The sequence below is a fragment of the Ips typographus genome, linkage group LG16, assembly GCF_016097725.1.
Source record: "Ips typographus isolate SLU linkage group LG16, UJ_Ityp_2.0, whole genome shotgun sequence".
Taxonomy (NCBI): Eukaryota; Metazoa; Arthropoda; class Insecta; order Coleoptera; family Curculionidae; genus Ips; species Ips typographus.
Window position 1 is genome coordinate 3,297,166 of NC_138437.1, and position 25,891 is coordinate 3,323,056.

The window sequence follows — 25,891 nt, forward strand, 5'->3', positions numbered from 1 at the left end:
GGCAATCAGTTGTTGTCGACCATCTCTTGAACTCGGTACCTAAACGCGAAGGTGCGCAATACGGGTACTCACGTGGTTCCTCCCGCGCAAAACCGCCAGCGATGATAGCGATTCGCAGGAATTCAAAAAATCACCAACTTTTTGGGTCTCTTTTTGAAGTTTAAACATTATGCCTTATCGGATTTCGGAAAAAGTTCAGTGTGACCTGTGCTTGCGTAGTACGAGTGTATAATATTTTAAAAGTACCTAGAACAGCCGGAATGTTTACACGGTAATTTTTTTTTATTTGTTAAACAAAATTTTAATTTAATCGACAATTCGCAATTTAGTTAATTTTAAATTAACAGCAGCATCCAAGTAAACATGATTAATGCAATATTAATAAAATCGTGTACATTAATGCATTTTGGGTCTTAGATAAGCTCTCAGGAAATATGTTGAATACATTTTTATATTGTAATAACCTTGCCGTAAGCAATTATTTCATTCTGATTCATATTAACCTTTGAACGTTTTTTTCTCAACTCTTCTTTTGTTATTAGAACACTATTGTTTCTCTTGAAACTTTTAGTCTACATATTAATAAACATGACCAAATATGCAATTACAGCGCTTATCGGAATAACATAAAACTTATCACCGTAGCGCTTTCATCGTAAAACTATATACAATAGTCGTATTGTCTTATTATTGGTTTAGTTAACATAAAACGTCGATAAAAGTTTAATAAAGTCGATAAAAATTGTGAATATGATTTAAAACAAGAAAATATTCTTTTTTAGGTTTGATGCCAACAAATCGACAAAAGGTGCTAGCAAGCTTAGAAGGGATTTGATAAATGCGGAAATAGCAAACCTTAGAGAATTGTTACCTTTACCTCCTTCAACTAGACAACGACTATCCCAGCTTCAACTAATGGCCTTAGTTTGCGTTTATGTTAGAAAAGCCAACTATTTTCAACAAGGTAAGTTTAGTAAACTTCTCAAGGAAAATAATTTAATATTAATAACGCAGATAAGGGGAAATGAAGTAACTTTGTTGAAATTGTGTCCGAAAAGCTAGCATTCCCATTTTAATAATGCAGATGAGATTCTGAAAAAGCGTTTTTTTTGCCAAAAATTCAATTTTGTCAAATAATGCTAAAATATAACCAACTGCAAGCTAATTTTAGATTTTCTTTTGTTACAGGTATGACTTAAGTAAAAGCGTTATGGAATAATACATATAAAAAATGCTTAATCACTCTTAAACTTTTGTTATAATAATATTCAGAGGTTTTTTTAGACGAGTTTGGCGATTACTTAATTTTTGAATTATGCACAATGGAGAATAGATTACAATAGAGGAATAAAATTTCCTGTTTTTTTCTTATTTTTGCACTATACAATTTATAAAGTAAAAACATCTTAAAGTGGTCAGTAAAACTAAAATTCTATTGTTTTGTTATGAAAAATACCTACCATCAGTTGTGTCTTGTTCCATTTCCAGGTTTTGCTTTGATTTGCCATATATAAACTGTTGTGTGCCTAAGCTTATAAAATGTTTGTTAAATTTGTTCATTTATAAAGGTTTTCTTTAAATAAACTGTTCGGTAAAATAAATGCAAAATTTTAAAAAGGGATCTGAATATTTATTGTTTTGTACTGGAATACGTAAAGTTAGCACAAATAAATTAAATATACAGAGTAGCTCTTCATATAAAAACACTAAATTAACAAAATAAGCAGAAGCTGAAATCTGGGATGTTTTGTTGCCAATCGATGTCATTGTTTCTGTCAAACTTAGTTTTTAAAGCTTCTGACAGTTGTAAAACGATTCTGGAGGCTTAGAACTTTCAAAATCTCTTAAAAGGTTAAGGACGCTTGTAGAGGTCTCACTTTGGCAATCTTTTCAACTTTATTTGGCTGTGGCGTCATCTCAATATTGTTTGTTTTTGTGTAAATGTTTCATGTCCCTAACTTCAATAGTTATCGTGAATTTTTACGGCTTTAAATTAAATTACTAATTTTTTATAATTTTTTTGACAAAAAGTGTTTTTATTCTCTTTCCGATGATTTATATAATCTTTTTAAAAATTGTTGAGAATTGAGTGTGATGAGTCTTGTGGTCAATATCTCTAGAAGTTTTAGCCAGTTTGGTGATTAAAAACCGTTTACAAAATTTATTGCAAAATTTCAAAAATTGAGTTATTTTTACTTATTTTGTTTAAAATTCAGCAATTTCTTTAGCTTTTTGCGGAAGCAAAGTGGAATTAGTATCCATTCCACCCAATTTAAGTAAAACCATTTTAAATTCTTTTTTCAGAAGCAAAGTGAACAAAATGACACTTTAATTCTTCCTTTTCAAGCGCAAAGTTCCTAAAAGTGTTGAGACATGGTTCCAAAAAAGAGACATGGTTGATTTGTATGGAAAATATATTTTATTTATATTTTAGATAATTTGTTAATCCACCTTGTAGAACACGGTTTTTAAATGTTTACCTAAGGGTCAGTACTTTTAGTTCAGAATAACTTTATTCTAGGGATAATTTCATCAGACGCTGCTATTGTTCAATTCTGTCATTTCTATAGAAATTATCCTAACAGTAAATTTATCTGTAGGTGAAAGTAACGGTGACCAAAAAATCTACAGAAATTGTTGTATTTAAATAAGAAAGAATTTAATTTTGTAAACGGTTCTTAATCGCCGAAGTGGCGAAAAAGTGTAGAGACAATGAACACAAGACTCTATTAAGGTTAGGTGGCATTCTAGTTTTTCAAATAAAGAGGTATTAACAACTTTTTACATTTATTTTATTTTTATGTCCATTTAAATGCAATTTTGAGGTCGAAAATGGTATTTTCACCAGATTAAAAGAAAAATTGCAGAGGGATGCAAAAAGGCGTCAAAATTAGAGAATATATTGTCAATCAGACTAATTGAATTGAAGGAATTAGACACCAAAAATGATTTTGAAAAGTTTAACCTCCCATTTCTGTCAAAAGTAAGTTGGGTATCCTCTATACGTGCCTGCGTCACGAATCACCCTGTATATAAACATTTTTTAATTTTGATACAAACAAGCTATCGACTATTTTGGTCTTTCCGCCCAATTCTTCTAAGCTGCTATTCGCAGTTTGGCATATGAATATCTTAAACTTACCTTACTTGTGAGAAGTATTCAAAAAAAGCAGTAATATACAGGATGATAGTTGTAATAACTTTTCCCATACAATATATGAAATACTTGAAGTTACTAATAATTTTCTGGGTGTTAGTTAAAATTCACTGTTGAAAACTTCAAGATAAAAAGCTTAGTACTGAATCCAGTGACGATGAAAGACAATTTCAACAATATTCCATAAACAGTTCCTTGTGACGGAAGCATCAGATAAGAAGGGACTCGAGGTACCTATACATGTCGAGGGATAGTTAATTGACAGCCCAATCAATAGATGTTTTTGTCACTGTGAATATTGAAAGGACATTGATTGACTTAATATTCTAGACTCAATTTCAATAAACAATGGGTAATTTCGCTGAATACTTCGGAATCGCGCCAGCTCCAATACGTGACCTGGCTATATTTTTCAACTTCGGTTATTTTACTAAAAAGCAACTTGTGTTGAGTAAACTTGTAGTTTTTGTTTCAACTATAGATGGGTACCGTATTTAAATTTGTGGGGTGTTATTTTAATTTTGGTACTTATTTCAAGCACCGTTTTGTGATGCAATGATGTCACGGTTTTCACTCTGTCAACTCAATGTTCTGTATAAAAGTGGAGTTTAATAATGATATGCTTAAAATTAAAAATGGTACCCGAGCATCGTACCAATGTGCAGTCAACCGACTGAAAAGTAACGTATTACTCGCAACAGTTGGTACATGTTATTATGTAGACCTTATTTAACTTAAGTCATTTACCAGGAAAAATGTTTTAGGTTTACATTTAACATTAGAAGTTAGTTGATAACACTAAAATCCTGAATGTTGGATTGTTTTACGTCCTCACTAAATATAAATGAAAACAAGACTGTCAACTGACCTTACCAAATCATTAAAAAATTAGAAATTCAGCTATACAGAGTGGTCCAGCTTTAAATGTCAATAATTCACCAATCGAAAAATAAGTTGACATGCATTATGTCATTTTCCTCAAGAATGCTTCCTAAGGAAGACACAGACCTCCAAAGTTCAATTTAAAAAATCTTCACTGTCAGACCGTTTGACCAATTTTGATCAGATTTGGAACAAGTAATAATGAAATGAGTACTCGTTATGTGATGTGAATGACATTCTTCAAAATTGTTTAGATGCGTTGATATAGGGGGATAGTCTTTATTTTCTACGCTCACTGGAAATTATTCAAAATTGACACTGAAAATAGTAAAAAAATATGTTTTTTGGACTAATGTTAATTTTTTAGACTATAGGTAGTGTAAAACTGATCATAAAATCAAACTTTTTTTTATTCAATTAAACTAATTCTATAAATTACTGTTCAAGACTAATATCGTAGCATTTAATGCCAAAATTGTTTACTTTCATCAATGAGGAGTCTGAAACTTAACTTTTACTATAAAAATTAGTTTAAAATTCGATTTTTCAGTCTTAAAGCACAGTAAAGCGTCTAGAGGTCAATTTAATACTGACAAAGCGTGAAATGGCATGTTTAAGCCGATGGAAAATGTAAAAATGGCTTTTTTAGTCTGCTATGTCAAAAACTTGGTGAAGATAACCCTAAAACTCGATTTTCCAAGCTGAAAGCAGTTTTAAAGCCCTTGCCTGTGAAATGCAAAGTAAAAAAAATTGAAAAGTAAGTCTTTAAGTCAATTTTCATAAATCTAATGTCAATATCCTGTATTTAAGACTATTTTCAAGACTAAAATATTGAAATGTATTTTCGAATTATGAAAACTTTTGAGGTCACTTTTCATTGGTTCAGAGTCACTTTTTGGTGTCCAAGTCAATTTTCAAGGTTGAAATGTGTGAATTTGTAGTAAAAAATTTTAGATAAAGTAGTTTTTCATGGCTACAAGTCAATTTTCACTACTACAGTTTTTCAACTTATCTGAAAACTATAACGACTGACTGAAAGACAGTTTTTAAGCCTCTCAAGTAAATTTTCACAGTTTTTAAGTCAATTGTCTAGGCTAAAGTCTTTCAATTTGTCTGAAAACTATGAAAACTGGTTACAAATACAATTTTTAAGTTGGGTTGGGTGGGTTTTGGGACTTTGAAGGTAATAACTCAATTATCTCGTAAAGGAAGTTTCAAATCAGAATTTTATAAGAGATACTTATTTTGTCAAAGTGAACAAGTAAAGTAAAAAAAAAATAATTTTTGAAAAAGATCCAGTGACGTAGAGAATAAGACAGACAAATGGAAACCATCTTTCTGTATTTACACCACTGGACAGTTCCGACAAACGTCATTAACATCACATAATGAGTATTAATTTCATATGTATTAGTTCTAAATTTGATTTTAAACTGACCACCCTGTATAACATAATGATTTTTTCGTTTCTAGTTGGGTCTTCTGTCTCACCACACAAAAGAGGTTTGTTGGAAAAATAATATAATTCGGTGGAAAGTCTACCACTGTCTTCAGAGAATCTAAAAAATAATGACAGAACACAGAAAACAACAATTTAATAAATACTAAAAAATTGAATAAATATTGAGTCTTTCAGGAAATACAGGGTGTTGAAGTTTTATAAAAAAAAGTAGCCAATTTTATGAGCAGTCAATTCTATATTTGAAAAAAAAAATGAATTTTGTGTTTTTTTTTATAAAACTTCCTGTATTTCCTGAAAAACGCATTTCCGGGATATAGTTTATAGAGAAAACTGGGATTATTTTTGGACGTAGAATACGTGGTTAAAATTTGTGTATTAAAACGTGAATCACCCTGTATAATGAAAACAAAATTACAAAAAATTTTAGTTTCCTTTGATATGACCCAGTGTTATCTCCTCCACTAGAATATTTAAGTTTGATCAATATTAATAGAGATTATATAAATTTATATACAATTATTCATTCCATTTGACTCTATGACTACGTTTATTTCAACCAAACTGAATCCGCTTATTCAATCCAAACAGGTAAACCGTCATAAAATCCTCGATATAAACGACGCGGATTAACGATTCGGATTGACTAGTCAATCCTAAAAAATAACAGGATTGAAATGCTCTATCCGATTGAAACGGTGACGTCCATGCCATGGATGTCCGATGTAAAGTTGCTCTATCAAAAGTATGTTATCATATTTTTTTTCTCTTTTTTTAGATAATTTACAACTTTTTTGATACCAACTTCACAAAATCTTACTTAAAACAAAACGAAGAAAGATAATTTAATTTGGAAGCCGGAAATAAGTTTCACATAAAATTCTCTAAAACTTTCCCCATTTAACCGACTCTGTAGCTCTCTTACGGTTACCAAAATCCCAATACATGTAGAACCAATTTTGATAATGATCATAGAGTCAAATGAAATGAATGTAGTATAGTTGAAATTTTACTTGAGAATGACGTCATCCTGTTACATCTTTATTTCTCGCATATCAAACATATGAAATGAACAATTTTAGCAAAAAAGGCACAGTTGTTGATTTTGTCATCCCACGCCGCCGCCCTAAGAAAATGTTGGTCAAAAAAATCCAAAATATGTAGTTATTTTGGATGTTTATTATGAAGAACACAATGAAAGATCAAAATAATGTATGCTATAACAGAATTATTATGTAGGAATGGAAATTTTGCAAAAATAATTATTGGACCAAGTTGGAGAACATTTAAAAACATTGTGCCATTTCTGCCTTGCAAATATGATGCAAACTATTGGTTTTGAACGGAAATAGACCAGTAACTATAAAAGTCAAAAATGTTGTTAATTACCAAGCTATTATTTATGTTGATATGTAAGATTTTTAGCTTTAAAACTAGATATAGAGACAAAAGATTTCCACTTTCAGTGTGAATGAACAATGAGTGAACCTACTTCTTGATCAATGATATTCAATTTAGGGATTTCGGAACGCGCCATTTTTTCAAAGCATTTGCAGGTTAAAATTTGTGATCTAATTCAAGACATGCGTGGTTTTTAACTAAAATTTTGACTAGATCATAGATAAAGAAACTTTTTCAAAAACACGTAAAATCCTGTGTTGCGACATCCTCTATTAAGATTGACCAAAATCTGGTTAAATACCATATTCTAGAGGAAGAGATGACACTGGGTTATATCAAAAAAAACTAAAATTTCTTGTAATTTTAATTGTATAACCCACCTTTCACTACAACAATAAACAGCCTTTCTTCTTGGAATGAGAAAAGTCAAAATTAATGTCAATTTTGACAAAACCCTTCTCGGAGCTCTAAATTACACCACAATGAAGTTTAATATTTCGTCGTATATATAATAAGTCGTTGTTTTTTAAATTTTTTAGATTCTCTGAAGACAACCGTTTTTCAAGAAAATATTTTTTTTTAATAGAAAAGATAAACTTTTGTAGGGATGTCAACTGTTTTCCATTATAGTTAATTTTAGAAGGGTTGTATATGTAGTCATAAACTTTAAAGGAGGTGAAAAAAGATGGTACGTGGTGGTAGAAGATGGGATAAAAGTTGTTGTCAAGAGAGACTTTTAATGAGAGCTGGAAAATCAATTTTATAAAAGTTCGAGGAAAATCACAGTATTGAAGATCAGGATGATGATTACTGGGAGTAATATCAAGTGCTACCAGCTCCTGTACCAAAATTATTGCACGTGGTCCAGTGAAGCCGATTTTGAAAAGGGCATTCATTCCAGAAGTGGTTGAATTTGTAACCAAGGAGGGCTCCGGGCTGTTATCGAGGAGCAGCCCTCTGCAGTTAGCAGAGCATCCATTTCAGCGGAAAAGTTAAAAGTAAAAGTTTAAAGAAGAGTATTAGGTGTAAGTAGTTTGTAATTTGTTTATGAAAAACCATTGTATTATCATATATTTAGAGGCAGGTTTTTTTTTTAGGTAGAAAGTAAGTTAGATAGGTTTAGTTATTTACCGGAAAAATGAGTTGGCATCCTTAAAATAGGTTTTTACTGAAATATGTATTTTTTTATTTACTGCATTAGAATGAATGGTCAGGGTGAATCTGATTCCAGTTATGATGGTATTATCATGCAGGTTGGAAAAGAAGTGGGTTTGGGTGAATCCTAATCTTCAACTTCATGATAATAAGTATCATTTTGTGTGGTGAGATAGAAGACCTAACTAGAAACGAAGAAATGAGTAACTCGTCTCAACAAACATACATATAGAACATATCTCCAACATAATGATTTGTTTTAAAATATTTGAATTCCACCTCATTCTACAATCCTTCAATCAACTTCAACAACAAAATAAAACTAACGTAATAAACAAATATTGCATTTTTGGCCTCTATGTGGAAAACTGAAAACTGAGATCCAGGACAGTTCATTTTCAGGTAAACTTCCATAATAAATCTACCATTTATGTTATTATTTGCACCAAAATTGGTAAAAAATTCTGTTTTTACGGTTTAAAACTGTCTGGTAAGCAACTAGAAACCACGTCTTTTTAATGTCTCGATTAGTGATGTTTTCTTAGTCGTATACTTTTTAGCGTTTTTTGTAAATCTGCCCTCAATGTTTCACTAAATATTCGTTGACCTTTTTAGAAAGGTTAAACCAGTTTGTACCACTTTGTTAGGTAAAACACGTCTTCAATAACCTTTCCGGTCAATCAGATCTAATTCGGACGAACCGTAAGCAAGCAAAACTGATTTAACTGTACTAAATTCGAAGCCAAAAATATTAGCCCACACAACGATCAATTGATGTATAAAGCAAAATAAAACTAAAACATATTAATTCGTGAGGAATAACTTTTAGATCGCTACCAGTTTTTTTGCAATTTGTAATGTCACACAATTTGAAAAATTCGTTGCGCTCCAGTAGTTTCTAAAGCGATTATGGCCCCGTGTATCTTCTGATATAATTAATTTGTTATAGGTTTTTTGTCTTGGGACGAATTCATAAGTCGTGCGATATGGGATATTTTATGGGAAAGTTATCCTTATCGCTTTTTGTTCTAAGGGGATAAATTCTTAATTAAGCTTTACATTAGCTAGTATAAACTATAATGGTATTTTTTTGGTCCCATCACATTGTTACCGAATCTCACTTAAAGAAACGTAGATAAATGGCTGTTGAGTGGCGCAAGAAAAATAACTTGAGACATTTTGAACTGATGAATGGGCAACATGTACATAGTTATTTAGCATTGCGCAAACCCTAAATGTGGCAGCTTTGCTAAAATGAATAATGAATTCATTGTTGTCAGACATAGCAACAACCAATTCATTAATCATAGTACTTCCTATAGATTCACACGACTCTAACTTTTATAGTCTAAGGGATTGATGATTGATATGACTTGTGAATATTGTTTTATCAATTAGTTTTACTAGACTAAAACACTAAAAACAGATGTTTTAACCCATTAAATAAAATGAACAGTGTAGATATTGCGAACTGTAAAAATAAAACTAGAATTGGCATTTCGCTTATTTTGTTGCAGCATTCAAATACCACTGTGTCGGATTGCATCAGACCCCAACGCCCAACGTAGGATTCTCTAAGGTAAGTTTCCCATCGCGTATTTTCAATTTGCTTGTTATGAAATTAACAAATTCATTAATTTGAAAATAATACTTTTACAAATGAAGCCGATGTAGAAATAAGTAGGTCGTCCGTAATCAAAACTTTTATCTAGATATCTAATATTTATTATGGCGGACGTTTCAAAGCCAAGTCCTGCAACGTACAAATTATTTTCGCAGATCGTTTACCTTTTTCGAGCTCAACAAGCATGTTGTGCGATAATTACTATAATTTCTATATAATGAACTTACATTTACATGTATACACACACACACTGCAACTGTCAAACACTGTTTTGTATGATTGATAATGGTAATTTACCATAGCGCAAATCATATAACTGTTACAAAGGGTAATTTTTATGGTAAAATTATTATTTATTGCTAACCTACGTAATGTTTGTTTTATATTTCGGTATAATACTAAGAATTATCCATTACCACAATTACCTTGTTATTACTTTGTCTATTAGTAATTTTTAACTCATTGTTTTATTGTTCACAGTACTCGATGCAAATAATAAAGGTAAAAATTCGTTTTCTATTGATTTAAATTGAATAAATTAATCATATTTAATGGGTAGTTCTAATGTTGTAGATGGTGATGATTTTAAAACGATTAACAACTGCTTTAATTATACTTCCTGACATAAATTGATTTTGTTGATTTTCATAATGGTGGTGTGCAAAATTCAGATCACACAATGTTCTTGCACTGAGATTGTTTCCTAATGTTTCATGCTTGTAAAGATAGTAGCATTGTTTTACTTATACAAGCCTTCTGCAGTGAGAAAAAAATGTTTACTTATAAAATTGTACAAAAATCATGAAAATATGTAAAAATCGATTCACGAAGGGATTCCGATTGTAATATCATTGCCGGAACCCTGAAAAAACTTCAATTTTAGTAGCAGTTTTTCTATCATCTTTCTTTTGATATTAATTTTTCACTTTATTTGGATCAGTGATTTTTTAATCATTTTGGACTAGTTAAAAAGCGTTTCAAAGTAATTAGGATGAGTTAATTTCCAGTCACACTTTGTTTATAAGGAATCATGGAAATGTCGGAAATACCATAACTTTTGATTAATAGTGAAATCAGTGGCGTACCCTGAAGGTTAGAAAACAGGTTAGTACAATTAGCAAAGGTTGACCTATTTTTGTACGTTTTGTTGGTAAAAAATTTAAAAACCGCCAAACATTTCCCGAGATATTAAAAACACAGTTTTAAAATTATAGCCAAAGACAAGCAGTTTGAACATTTTTTATTAACTTTGTCTGCACAGTGTCGGATTTAGGGGAGTGCTAGTCGTACTAAAAGTGGTGACAAGTGACGATTTTCAAGCATTAAATTTAATTTTAAAGGTAATATGAATCCTGAAAGTAATGGGACTGTGTTAAATGGTGAAATATTATTTGAAGAGTCACGTAACCGTTTTTCAGTTTTTACAGTAAAAATGGACACGTGACATTTATCAATTTTTTTTCGAAAGGTCACGTTCGAAAATACTTTCTAATTTTCTTAGGAAAACAATTTAAAATCCATACATTTTTAAAAATATTAGTCTTAACGTAAAAACTGTCACGTGACGTTAAAAATGACATTTAAACCTTAAAAATAATCATATATTTCCGTGTATAATTTTAAAACTAAAAAAGGGTTTAGTTTTGGAAAGTTCATTGTAGTGAAATCAGTGGCGTACACCGAAAGTTAAAAACCAGGTTATTTCACGTTGTACCGGGTGGCCCAATGGCCGCATTCGTTTTCAAGCTCCATGGAGCGTCCAGAGCGTTTTTGACGTCACGATGACGTAATTTGGCAAAAGCATAATCTGTCCAACTGTCAAATTACGTCATTGTGACGTCAAAAACGCTCTGCTCGCTCCATAGAGCTTGAAAACGAATGCAGCCAATAAGACTGTTCCTCGGCCATATCTCAGGAACCGTTCGTCGTATGACTTTAGGGTAAAAAAATTACTGGGTAAAAATTGGCCATGAAGAATCGCTGGAAAATATTTTCAAGTTCTAAAAATGACCACGAGGGGCCAACTGCCATCTTAAATTTGAGTTGCATTTTCTATAACTTTTGCATAACAAACTACAAAGTTTTTGTTCACATTTTTAAAGAGAACCGATTTTTCTAGCATTTTCGTAAAACAAAAATTTCGGTTATTTCAAAAACAAAGTTGGTGGGGGGTGTTCAATTGTGTTTGTAATTACCCGCTTTAACTTATTAAAGGTTTGATCAATTTTAACAAATTTGGTATCAATCAAAAGAGCATTCCTTGGACAATAAGAATCAACCATAATATAGTTGAATCTTTGAAGCTAGTTTTAGCACCATGACACAAAATAAAAATTAATCAAAACATCCAAATAAGCTAGGAAAAACCGTTTTTTAAAATCTCGTTCCTAACCTCAAATATTGGGAAAATCAGATTAATGGATCTTTAAAGGCCAAGAATCGCGGTCCTAAAACTATTAAAAATTTAGCTACGAAATGAATAAGATGTTAAAGAAGGAATTGTGAGTCTAAATAGACTTCATTTAAACTTTATTTAAAACAAATATATATCCTCAGGACATTCATGTTGCTCGAAAGGGACGAAACGCATGATAAACTTATCACTTTAATATTACTCTCGAAATTCTTACTTTTAATGTAAAAAGTAAGCCTAAAACCCAAATAGGTATATTATATCCAAATTCCACATATTTCGGAACCATTTAGAAAGATTTTTTGTAAATTTTGATGCCTCAAATCTAGAATTTTGGGTAAAGTGTTTATTTGTTTTTTGCAATATGGTTGAAAAATAAAAATATGCGAAAAATGTGGAATATGCATATTTATTACTATTACTTATTTGGGTTTTTAGGCTTTCTTTTTAAACTAAAGGTAAGAATAATATTAATTTCTATGTATATAATATTGATTTCTATTCTATATAATATTAATATAAGTTCAGGATGCGTTTAGTCCTTTTTTGAAGCAACATATATTTTTTTATAATGCCTAAATGAATTCTATTTAGACTCACAAGTGGCTTAACATCTTATTCATCTTGTAGCTAAATTGATTTTTAGTTTTAGGAAACTTACCACACGATGATTGGCTTTCAAATTTTATTTTCTCAATATTTTAGTTTAGAAACAAGATTTTGAAAAACGGTTTTTACTGGCTTATTTGGAAGTTATTTGGCTACTTTTTCATACAGAAAAAGTCATATCGTTTCATTTGATTTTTTTGGAATTTGTGTCATGGTGTCAAAACTAACCCACTGTATTTTCAACGATACCAAATTTGTTAAAATCGGTCAAATCGCTAAGAAGTTACAGCTGGTTATTACAAAAACAACAGATTATCTGGTTCTCTTTAAAAATGTGAACAAAGACTTAGTAGTTTGTTATGCAAAATTTATAGAAAATGCATCTTTTAAATTTAAGATGGCACGTTTTTTGCTAATAAACATCTCTGGCTATAAAACAACTTATCTCTAAGGTTTTAGCACTTTACTCATCTATCCTACTAAGTGTAATATACGTGATTTAATTGACAATAAGTGTTATCATTTCAAATCTGCAGCACCTCGCAAATCCCTCAATTAGAGGGTCTCTATAGTTTGAGCGCAAAAAACCCTTTAAATTCAATCAAGTAGTTTAGGTGAGAAGAATGTTTTTATGGAAATTAATGTGTGACCACCCTATTAATGTTTTATTAACGAACAAATTAGGTGTAAATTAAAAAATAATAACGGAGAAATGTTTGGCGCACTTGCTGCCTTATTTGCTTATTAATATCTGTGAGATATCAACAGTGGAGTGAGACAGTATCATGTAAGAAACAGATTTTTTTTCTGTGATTGGAAAAGCTAAGAAAGCATCTACTATTTTGCAGTTATCTCTATTATTAAATATGCAAGCTAACTAGAATGTTGTAATTTTCTCTGAATTGAATTCACATTTCAATTAAATAATGACTGTTGAAAAGTTGTTTGAACAAAGGATCACAATTTAAAAGCTTCAAAGAGTAAATAAACGTGCTGAAAAAAGTGCTCACTACTAAGCTGACTTACTGCTGCTTTGTTAAGCGGTAATTAATCGGTAAATGTCAAGCGGCGTTTAAAAGCTATCTCACATTGTTCTAATGCTTAGGCTCTATTTAGATTAAATGGGTTGAAGAATTCTTCTCGGGTATTTGTGAAAAAAATACGAACTTCGATAAATCCCTTCCTCCGTTTGCCAACAATCATTACGTGGGTTCACGAATACAGGAATAAGAGCAAACATAGTCAGAGGTCACAAGAATTGGCTTTCGCTTCTTTGGTGCAATGTTAACACATTTAAATGTTGCCAAGTATTTTGTTGGGCGCTTTAGGTTTAGGGGTAACTTTGCAGCTTTTATCGCTTCGAGTTATCTTGTTATATGATTTATGATGAGTCACATGACTTATTGCTTTTACGATTAAGTTGCGTGTGGGTACTAGTTGATATTGTTCGAGGTGACTTTGAAATGGTCAGCAAACTGAATTATAATAGTAACTGGTATGGTAAAAGTAAGTTTGATTTAAAAAAAGAAAATAGTACGATAGATCGGCAACATTGTATTAGCTGGTGCGGCTGTACCAGCAGTTCTTTCGATCTCGCACTAGTTCAGGGCACTCTGAGGATCTATATTGGGGGCCGAGGGGGGTGAGGCGTTCGGGCTGCACGGGTCAATGCGTGACCTCAAGCTCTGAGGTACGCCGGCTACTTTCCCACGACGAAACGCCCGCAATATCTACCGCTCCTCATCAGGAACATAGCCTGTCATTAAATATGGCAATATATGTGTATATAGCCCAGATTACCTCTAGATTAGGAGGGAAACCTAAGTCACCGTCAACCTGCTGCCCGAAATAAAAATAATACGAACGCGCTTTAATTGCTACCTCGATAACTTTTGATTAAACGCCCTATAACCCTGCTATAAACACATTCTACCTGTTAGTTTACTTTAAATTGCTAAAAAGAAGATTTAACACTCTCTCTGAGACCTATTATTAAATTTTACTTAAAAAATGTAGTTAGAGCAGATTAACTTTTTTTTTCATCAAGGATAGTTTGAGTTACCACATTACTTACACTTAATTAACTATTTTTTTAAATATTGTTAATTGTGAAAAGTCGAAACACTTTACCATTCATATCTCAACTCGTAAAGACGTAACACATCACACCTTACATTCAAGTCGAAGGATGTTTCTATGTAATGTGTGGTGAGAACAGAAAAATCAGAATCCACATGACCATAACTTGTTACCTTATCTACATTTTCCTTATACAAACGTTGTACCTACTTTCTATCGCTATCAAACTTATTTGAAAACAGAGGAATTTATTAACGCTGCTAAAATGACCCTAAAATCTACTTATCTTAATCACATAGACAAGGTAATAATATGTATAAACAATAGAATGCGTCATGAGGATTCCATATCCAGCATAAGGGTGATGTTGGTCATTGCAAACTTAATTGGCAAATAAAAGTCAAGTTTTTTTACTTAATAATATAAAAATAATTAACTAAGTCCTATACCTATAGTCTATTTAAAAATTAGGAGGAGTGAAGAAGTCTGACATACACAAACAAAAGTTATCAAACAAAATCCCTAGATTTGATGATGATTTCGGATCCAAACGAGTTATGATCTAAAAATCACCATAATTTTAAAATCACATGGTGGTCACGTGACTTTTGAATCACAACGCGTTTGGATCCGCTAATTCACATTCACTCCTCCTAGATTTTAAATAGACTTTTAAAGATTTCAACATAAAGCACAAAATTCAACGTTAAATTGCGTATAAAGTGGAGAGATGCGTTAAAACTACAGATTTTGCTAAGGGTTCCTGCCTTACTTGACCATTGAACTCTCTAAAGAATATCAATTTAGTTTCTGCGATAATTACTTTCTTAGAAAGAATACATTACCACTTGGTTAATAAATCTTTCCTACAGCTGTTAAATATTTAGGTAAACACACACCTTGTGCTGAAAAATTTACTGAAATGCATTTGATGATTGATCAAGAATATATATTTTGAGAAATTACCTTGGAAAAACTTGGATTCTCTTTAAAAAAACACACAAATTCATATTTTCCATTCAATCAGTTGTATTTTTTTGGCTCCAAGCTTACTTAAGAAATTTGGAGATAATGCTAATTGACAGTTTTGGCTCACCATTAACACTTAAGCTCTACAGTTTTTATGTTACAAGCTTTATTTTTAACTCCCTTATTAATCTTGGAAGTTACAGAGCTTTAACCAAGTGACTGTACCAAAACAAAAGTTAGAGTTTGAACTGAAACTTTGGAAATTCACCACAAATTCAGTTTTTATGTTAGAAGCTTCATTTTTTTACACATTATAGCCCAAAATGTCTAGAAAATTGTGTAAAAATTTTCATATATTTTCCTTATTAATCTTGGAAGTTACAGAGCTTTAACCAAGTGACTGTACCAAAACAAAAGTTATAGTTTGAACTGAAACTTTGAAAATTCAGTTTTTATGTTAGAAACTTTATTTTTTTACACAATATAGCCCAAAGTGTTGTAAACTAAAAGTACTCTCTGTAATTAAACTTGATTTAGACCCTGTATACGGTCAAAATTCGGTTCTTAAACTCTAGTTTGAGATTTCTAGTAATATCACTGCTGTTCTAGTTATTGTTAAACTCTAAATACTTAATGGTTAACATTCACCCTGCTTTTACTGATCAATAAACACACACACACGTTTATACTACGTTGAAGCAACGTTTTGACCTTTATTTTACCGTTCCTCGTTGATCTTTGATTGTAATTTTTTAGTTGAATTTACGTTGAACAGAAATACGTCACTATATAACATAAATAACGTTGTTACACAATAAACTTATTTTAAAACTTGTTTGTCAAAAACTAAGATTCAACAGTTTCTTATAGGTCAAATTTCTACGAATCAACGTTACACATTTACCATTTTTATAACATGTTCATATTATACTAAAATTGAACGTTGATTTGATGGTACTTTCAAACGGGAATGTAATAATAACACATTTTTATTACCTACATTTACACAACAACGTAGCTAATAAATTTGTATAAATGTTTTCCAGTTTACCAAAATCAACTAGGTTACGTTTTAGAACGTTTTTTTGACGTATTTGTGATTTTTGGATAGTAACTTTAAAAAGTATTACTTACACAGGTTGAATAACATTTGTAAATCATCGTTGCTGTTTCAACATTGATTTAGAACACATTTTTATCTTATTTTAACCTTCAATTTCATAAAATCCACGTTTGGTTGGGTTTCAGTGAAACGTGTTTATTGGGTGAACAAATGAAATATCCAAACTTTGGTATGTTTGCAATAAGCTAATAAGGATTGGTAATGCTTTTTCAATATGTCAAAAAAGGATATAATTTTATATATTATTATGAATACGCTTTCTAACAGTGACTTGAAAATCTTGAAATAATTATTTGCTCTTGTTGTTTTTTCATGTCTCTTTAAATTTTTTTGCTATTGCTTTTGTCTTACCAAATTTGATCTGACTCTTTCTCAACCTAGATGGTTGATTGACTTCATTGTTATCTTGCCCATTTCATCCTTTTGATAAACCGTTTTGCCAAATCGCGATTTTTAAAGCTTGAATAATTTTAAGCAATCAACGAAGGTTTACAACGTTTCACTAAACAAATCTCCTCAAGAGGTGATAACAAATTTATTATGGTTATTAACAGAAAAAGTTTGGAAAACCTGCAATTAATACCATAATTTAAATAATTTGAAAGAACCTACATGACTTATCAACACTAAGATTTCTAAAGCTGGTCTGAATGCTCCTGTTTGAAAATCAAGTAAGGAAAGCTCAGAATAGCTTAAATCCTTCTAAAAGCTTGAAATTGTAATTCTTACAACACATTGTTTTTACACACACAAAATTCTTACAACTTTCATGAACATTTGTTTAACAATTTGTTGTCTGTTTTGGCATTATAATAACATCGAGGAAGTATAAAGTAATAATACGCGTTCTGTACAAAAAGTTATAAAATTGCCTTAAATGCTTCATGTTTCTTGTATGTGAATCTGAAATAGAGCAATATGTTGTACATTTTTGTGTCTAAATTTTGAAAATTACTTTACTATTGCCATATCTGAGTCCAAGTATTAAAAACTCCTCATTACGGTCTTCCGACTTTGGATTTTGTTGAAATCATTTTATTTTATCCTGAAAAGTAAAACTTACAAGACAACACGGCTTACTGTACTAAATAAGTAATGTTTGACTAAGAATATGTCGCAGTGAGAGCTCAGAATTTGACAATATTGTAAAAAGTATTCATCATGAGACAGACTGAATGGTAATTCTGAGTAAAAATCTTTGTATCACAGTTTCTAGAGCCTCACCTTCGACTTTTCTTAAAGGTTTTTTATTATAAAATAAAGCATCTGGTGTTTAAAGTAAGCAGATTAAAGTAATTACCAATAAAGTAAGCTTACACACTAAAAATCAAAATGAGGATAACGTTGCAAATGTTAAAAAATTCTGCTGTATGAAGTGATCATGCTACCCAATATAGTAAATTCGTTTTAGTATTGGACCATGTTAATAGACGGCAAAATCCCATGTTCTGGTGTACTGGTATACTTAAAAGCAATCGTAAGAACCATTCCTGTAATCGAATCGGCTAATTGGGCCATTCGGGCACCTTCACGGCATACATTTTCAACGCATCAGAAATGCGTACGCTATATTACAATTTACAATTTTTTTAATAATCAGGACCGTACAGCAAAACTTCATATCGTGGGAATCAACGGGTTATAGTTTGTTAACTGAGAAATTACCGATGTGCGTGTCTGTAACACATAATTAATCGAACTGACAGGCATATTTTCGCTTATTTTTCCTTAAACCGTGTGTTTAGTCTCTGCATATATAAGGCGCCTTACAATTTTGTGATTGCTGGGTGTTTTCGTTACAGTTTCATTATTAAACTAAAGCAATTTTTGTTTCAGGCTTTAAGTGGATTTCTCATAATGATGACACAAAATGGAAAACTATTGTACATATCAGATAATGCTGCAGAGTACCTGGGTCATTCCATGGTGAGTGTTGTAAAGGTGAGCTCTTGTTTTTAAAAGTTTCGATACTGCACAACTAGCAAGAAATTCGTCACCTTTCATCACAACTTCAGTTATCAGTTCCGATTAGTAGTGAGGCATTTTTCCAGGAGGACTTGCTTATCCATGGGGACAGTGTTTACGATATAATCGACAAACAAGATCATCAAGCCATTCAATGTGAACTTGGACGGCCAGTAGTCAATGCAGGGACCAATAATAATGCTGAGGACGAGACTAGACTATTTTTATGTAGAATGAATGTATCTAGGAATGCTAGAAGACAGATGAGGTTTGGAGACCAAAAAGTAAGTAGTTTGATTTTATGATAATTTTTTTCTCCAGAGAAATTATCAAAACTTTGTTTTCTTTAAGAGTGTTTAAAGGGTTGGATTTCTGTATTGTTGCACTTATTACTAAAAGAAACTATATTACGACCACCATCACTTTTCAATTTGTAATTAAACTTTAGAAAAAAATGTATTTTTATAAAGCCAGCTACAACTATGTTGTTGATTTAAGCATTGTGCACCATTGCTAATAACTCCCCAAACATCTATATCTTAACAGTTGCTAAACACATTATTTAATTGTCAGTTCCTGAAGATGCTGGAACTGAAGGAATTAAAAACATGGTGGATCATTAAATTTCAAAAATGCATCTCAACAATTGTCAAATTGTTATAATTATTAGCTACAGAAAATGCCAATCATCAAACAACCACATGTAATAATAGTGTTGTGGAGCATTCATGATTACCGTGTAATTGAAAATAAAGGTGAGTTTGATTGAGACTGAACATAAATAATCAGTTGGGTTAGGTCTCTAAGTACTGTGTCGAACATTTGACCTGCTTTTAGTACTTTATGTTACATATAAAGTGAACTTAATTAAATAAAACCGCTGAGAATATAAAAGCATACCTAAATCCATTTTTATAAAAGCAGTTAATAGTCGCTTAGATACTGAACTTTATTTAAGAAGTACGCCTATGGCTATGAGTATATTCGTGTTTGCGACTCGATCCGGATCTACCTTTCACTATGCAATAATCTCAGCGGGTGTACTCTACAGGTCGGTTCGCCCCCTGCACCCCTCTGGGCCCCCTCCCCCCTGATCGCACAGACTCCCTAACTTTATATGATCGGGCCAGCGTAGCAAAGTGTACCAAAACTGTTTTTGTTAGTAAAATTGTACTGAAAATGGTACAATTAGCCAACAGTAAAAAAAAAGTTTATTGTAAAACATCATACTGTTAGGTCTTTTCATGCTATGAATACCGTGTCAGTGATTTAATTTTTCTGCCTTTGGTTTATACGTGCTTAGTAAGTGGTCGCAAAACAAACTTCAACTTCCTCTATCCACAAAACATTAACAAGTACAACTTCAAAAGCAATTCAGTACATTAAAAAGTTTAAATTTAGTACAATTTTTTAATTCGGTATGAACAACACTGAGCAAAATGAACAGTACCGATTCCACCCACACCAGCATGGCGGTACCGAGCTGCAATATGCGAGAGTCTCGGATAAACCTATCATTTCTAAGCAAACCGTTATACCTCGTTGATTTATGTTGAAGAATGGCTTAACTTATTTTGATGTTAAGTTAGGATAATAGAAAATTGTCAATTAAATTATGATAAGGAAGTAATTAGGGATTACGACTCTGCTTCTTCAACTTTGAACTTAGATATCCTTAAATTGTAGAAATCTATATTAAACACAAACAACAACAACAGCACAGAAAATTAATAATGAATGAATGTGTAAACAATTCAAAAACATCCATTATTAAAGTCAAAATTTGGATAACAAAGTAATGCACCCTCTAAATAATTTGTATTAATATTGGCAATTTTTGTTGCGCTAAACAATCATTCTGCTGCATTGCACTGTTTTTTGTAAATTAAATCAACGATCGAAAAAAGTACTAAAATTTTAATTCAAATTTTATTGAGAATTCGGCCGATCTATAGAGAGCCATGAGCTTTTCTCAAAGTTTCTTAAACCATTTTTTAGAAAGGTTCTCATCTAAATTGTTTGATGAAACTTGCTGTATTGTGTGTTCCCAACACTTAAAAGCGAAAAAAGTTAACTTTTATTTAAACATCTACAAAAGGTTTGAATATTTCTTTTCTTCCTGGCCGCCAAAAACTTTAATTAAAGCAAAAATGAACCAAAATGACAATTTGTTGTAAAGGTCATCTTTAGACGGTTTAAATATTTCATTTCCTCCCATAAAGCTATAATTACAGCAAAAATAACAAATATCCTTATGGCTCAAATTTGGTTGGTGATAACCCACTATCTTAATGAATTTTGCCATATGAACTAATAATAGTTTGAAGCAAAAAATGGACCCAAATATATATATATTTTCATGTTACACATCTGCATATTGTTGTAAATGCCATTTTTAGATGGTTTAAATATTACATTTGCTGTAAGTTTTATTAAAAAAAAAATTCACTGACATAGTAAATTTTATTCTCTATTTTAGAAACAGTACGTTTTCTGACCTAAAACCTACTCTAGTAGTAAAAAGTTAAAAGTACTAAAAGTAGACAATTGATTTAGAGAAGCTGTAGTATCATTATGTAGGTACAGTATTCAAGATAGTCATAAAATTTTAAAATTGAAATATCAAAAATTCAGCAAAAACAAAAATGGTTATTAGGACCTAAACACTAAATTCTCTTGGTTGGTGAAGCTGTTTCCATTAACTTAAAAGTTTGATAAGTGTAGAATGACATCATTTTGTCCTCCAAGACATTCATGAATTTATTTAGGCACTTTTATAAAATAAATTTATTTGATTTAAAACTTGTGGTGTAAAACCCGATTTAGAATCACTTTTGTCTTACAATGTCCATTTTAAATAAAAATAAACTGTACACGTCGTAATGCTATCTGTCCGATTCTCCAAATTATAATGATGTAATCACTTAAAATTGCAATACCAAATTGATTAAAATATTAAACATCATTTACTTCAATTTCTTTACTTTGATGAGGTAGAGAAATTTGACAAGATTTCAGCAAAATTTACTTATATCATAGAGCTGGCCAAATAAAGAACTTATACATAACAAACAACGTCTATTTCAGGTTGTATTGGTCCAAGGACGATATATATCATTTTTACCCCTATGCAGTCGAAATGAACCTGTCTTTTTGGCAACTTGCACCCCAGTGGCTATGCCTGAAACTAGAGAATGTGTAGTCCAAGGAGCCACCAACGTTTTTACCTCAATTCACTCAATGGACATGCGATTTATGCATTTGGATTTGAAGTAAGTTGTGTTCTCTTGAATAAAACTGTGCTCTCTTTGTGTTCTACAAAACTCGCAAGATAGAATATCAAAAATGGAGCCCAGCACCACGGGTCATCGAGGTCCAATTGATTTAGTAGCAACTTGGGCAGATGTCACCATGCAACCCGCGACCTGGTGACCCTGTGGACCAGCAAGGCAACAGGATGACGTTGATTTATAATCCCAGCAAACAAAGCCGTGCCCGCCTGCTTCGGTGTGAGAGAATATAGTACATGCATACCGCATCTTAGTATAGTATAGACCATTTCGTTAGCCTACGTCTTAAGGTCTCCACTTTCGAAACAACTCTTTATGAAATACCTACAAGTCGTTATTTATGCTGATACGACATAAAATATAACAATTAACTTAGATAAACCGAACAATTCTTAAATAACATTTTGAATGCAGTTGAAAAAGGTATCGGGCCTTATTATAGAAGCTGTGCCGAGCTTTCAGGACATCCATTACAAGACACTTTGGTATTAGATGCACTTCAGTTTCAGAATTTCAATTTAACACTTAAATTGGAATCAATTCCAGTTGATGGTCTAGTCTATATGTTCACTGAAATTACTTTCTGTAAAAAATACTTTCTCTGAGAAACGAGAGAAGTGTTACTGAAAGAAGTTACGTAAGCTTTAGTTTGAAAGCCTTCTCAGTGCTTTAGCATAAAAATATATAACATCAATTTGACAACTAAAATACTTTCAGGATACATCCTATTTGAGCCAAAAATAAACAAAATACACTAAACATTATTCTTGATTTCAGTGGGGAATTCTACCTAGGATATTCTAGAACTGAACTTCAAGGTGTTTCTTGGTACCGACTACTTCACTGGGACTGTATTCGTGAAGCTCAAACCAAACACCGACTCAGTAGGTCCCATCTCTCCCTTGCACTTCTGATACTAAACATATTTTTTCAGTAACCCAATCAGAACAAGAACGCTCTTGCATTCTTTTGGTTCAAATCCAGAGGCAATCTGGAGACTGGCTTTGGATGCATTGTGTCCTACAGGTTAAGGAAAGTTCCGAAGGAAATCAACAACCTGTCATAGTCTGCACCAATCAAGTGCTTTCAGACGCTGAAGCTGCTGTTATGAAAAGAAATGGTTGGCTGTATCACTATTATTCTGTACAGAATAAAATTCATTATGGATTAGCTTATGATGCTGCACATCCAGCTTCTAGACTGCTCTACTACTCAGAGCATCGAGGGCATGGAATTGCGGAGATCAGAAACACAGACCTGACTACTTACCCTCACTTATCAGCGATGCCAGTGACTTTACATACCCAGTTATCAACGCATACAAGCACAACTAATCAAGGCCAGCAAACTCCTCACCGTCATCACCATCACAGAAGAACGGAATCTGAACCTGTTGATTACAGTTACAATAAACGAAAATCTAAAGAAAATATCCGTGAAACTGAAGTAGAAGGACTGACAGAAACTGACGCTGGAGAAGGTGGAGAAGGTCTCCTTGTTATATCTCACCTTTCAGACCGACCTAGAACTCTCCTTAAAGTCGATCCTCATGAACTGATGGACCAATGGAATCCCAGTCCTCCTTGGTCAGAAAACCTCCAAAAAGTCCCTGATTTGTTCCATCAGGATTTAAGTCCTTGTGTGGGTAGTACCCCACCAACCCCTACAGCCACCCCTAATATGAATTCCGGAGGAGTTTTCTCCTTTGATTGGATGCCTGAGCAATACGTTCCTTCTATAGTCAATAATCCAGTCGCCTTAACATGCGTCGAAGACGCAGAACGTCCACATTTATGGACAAATTCAGAAAGGGTATTTCCCTTACAACCCCCACCTAAAAGAAACCATACCCAGATGGACAACAATGGTTTAGACCCAGAAAAATCATCTTGAGTCTCTTTTGCTATAATAGTTTTTTATTGGTGCAGTATTATAATTATTTATTTGAAATTTCCTTAATTGGTTAGGTGCTTCAGACACTTTGGTGGAGTACAGTAACCAAAAAGTATATTAAGTATTTAATAAGTATAATTAGGAACAATTATTACTTATAATAAAATAAATTTTACAGAATTAGGTTTTGATCTTTTGATGGCTAATTCAAAAGGTTCAAAACAGATTTGGTAAAACTTCATTCAAAGTGTCAGTCATTTTGAATTGAGTGATTTTATGACAACATTTCATGCATAGTATTTTTTATTGTTTTTGTTTTTCAATAAGTAGAGATAAATCTACAAATTACTAACTCAATTATCGAATTGCCTGAGATTGAAACAAAATTAAAACAATTTTATTATATACAATCTAATTTACATAGAGGTCATAGAAGGACAATGTGCCAAAATCCCTTCGAGATTCTATATTCTGTCTGTTCTTTCTGATAATAACGCATACAGGGTGACACTACAATTGATGTATTTCTACTAACAATTAAGGTCAAATATTCAGTCTATTATAGCCCCTTACTACTCATTACATTTTCAGGTAAAATCTAAATTTAAAAACACTACTACAAAATTCACACATAACTGTTTTATAACTTTAAGTAGAATAATTCAAGTATTAACCGAATGATACCAATTATATTTTGGTAATCACTCTGAATAAATTAGAGAAAGAGATTTTTATTTTTACTATTCAAGGGTAATTAAACGTACATAGAAAGTTCCTAAGATAGTAAGTAAATAATTGTTTGCCTTATATTCCGTCCGTTTTTATATCGGTATTACATATGAAATGACCAGTACATGCCAATATGTGATTATGTGATTTAATAGTGTAATATGCATATAGTAGGCAATACAAGTATTATATAATTATTGTTAATATATTAGTATTGTGTAGTTCAGTTGTAATTGTAAGTTCCTAAAAGAATTTGTAAAATATGTTAAATGCGGTAAGAGTAGAACAATAATTAACCCAACGTTAGGGTTAAATTTTACAACTTAATTATAAAACCTTAATGTAATATCGAGAACGATTTTACAGCACTAGTGCAGGATTTATTACTTGGTTTAGGGAAATACTTCAGTACAAATCCTCCTAAACGACTTATTACCACATTTCAAAGTATTATACGTTGTTTAATATTATTTTAAGTAGGAAAATTACTTCTGTATTAGAGCAAACATTCTACTTGATAGCTTTTATAGTTTTATAGAATGATAAAAGTTAGGTAATTAAAAAATCAGTCTAAATTAATCGAGGACTATATGGTGAACGAAATTGGTTGATAAATTAATGTATTTTTATATTTCTGCTTTAAAAATAAACAATTTGGAGCATTAACACTTGGTTTTTTTTTGTCTGTATATCCCTTAAGGAACACAATAGTATTAAGCCAGTCAAACTGTAGGAATACAAAGGAAAAGTTGGTCCAATTGTTACTCTTCAGTTTTCTTTATTCTTGTAACAACAAGTTTATCATGATATGGTACCATAAGATAAACCACATTCGGCAATAAATACAGAGTTGGTTGGTTGCTAAAAATCCGTATTGGTTTTGTAATTATTGAAATTTGAGAACTTATTAATCATCATACAGCACAGAGAAAGTTATCAATTTGACTTATATGTTATGTTCATTTTATCCAATTTTCTTTTATTCCAAGGTGGGAAACGTTTACTTTCACTTTTGCATGGATTAGGCACTGTAATTACCTAACTCAAGTAAGGGAAGTTTTCCACCATTTGCAATCATTTGGATATGAAATATCCTTTGCTATATGCCATTTTGGTCATACGTGTTAATTTGGAAGACCTAGT

General features: G+C 31.7%; 1 protein-coding gene across 7 annotated transcripts; it reads left to right on the plus strand.

The window, feature by feature from the left end:
* dysf (neuronal PAS domain protein dysfusion) lies at positions 1–25,414 on the plus strand. 7 transcript variants are annotated; one of them, XM_081993917.1, is made up of 8 exons: positions 1–271; positions 783–964; positions 9,572–9,633; positions 18,708–18,812; positions 18,923–19,120; positions 21,924–22,108; positions 22,904–23,010; positions 23,061–25,414. In XM_081993917.1, the coding sequence occupies exons 1-8, from the start codon at positions 261–263 to the stop codon at positions 24,017–24,019; spliced, it is 1,809 nt and encodes a 602-aa protein (XP_081850043.1). In that variant the 5' UTR covers positions 1–260; the 3' UTR covers positions 24,020–25,414. The 7 variants fall into 7 exon arrangements, with proteins under 7 accessions (XP_081850043.1, XP_081850044.1, XP_081850045.1 ...); XM_081993918.1 differs by having other exon boundaries at positions 18,926–19,120; XM_081993919.1 differs by having other exon boundaries at positions 18,708–18,797.
* The last annotated feature ends 477 nt before the right edge of the window (positions 25,415–25,891 follow it).

Coding starts and splice junctions, on each gene's coding strand:
- dysf (XM_081993917.1), top strand. Junction 965..9,571: donor AGCCAACTATTTTCAACAAG/GTAAGTTTAGTA, acceptor ATTTTGTTGCAG/CATTCAAATACCACTGTGTC. Junction 23,011..23,060: donor TCAAACCAAACACCGACTCA/GTAGGTCCCATC, acceptor ATATTTTTTCAG/TAACCCAATCAGAACAAGAA.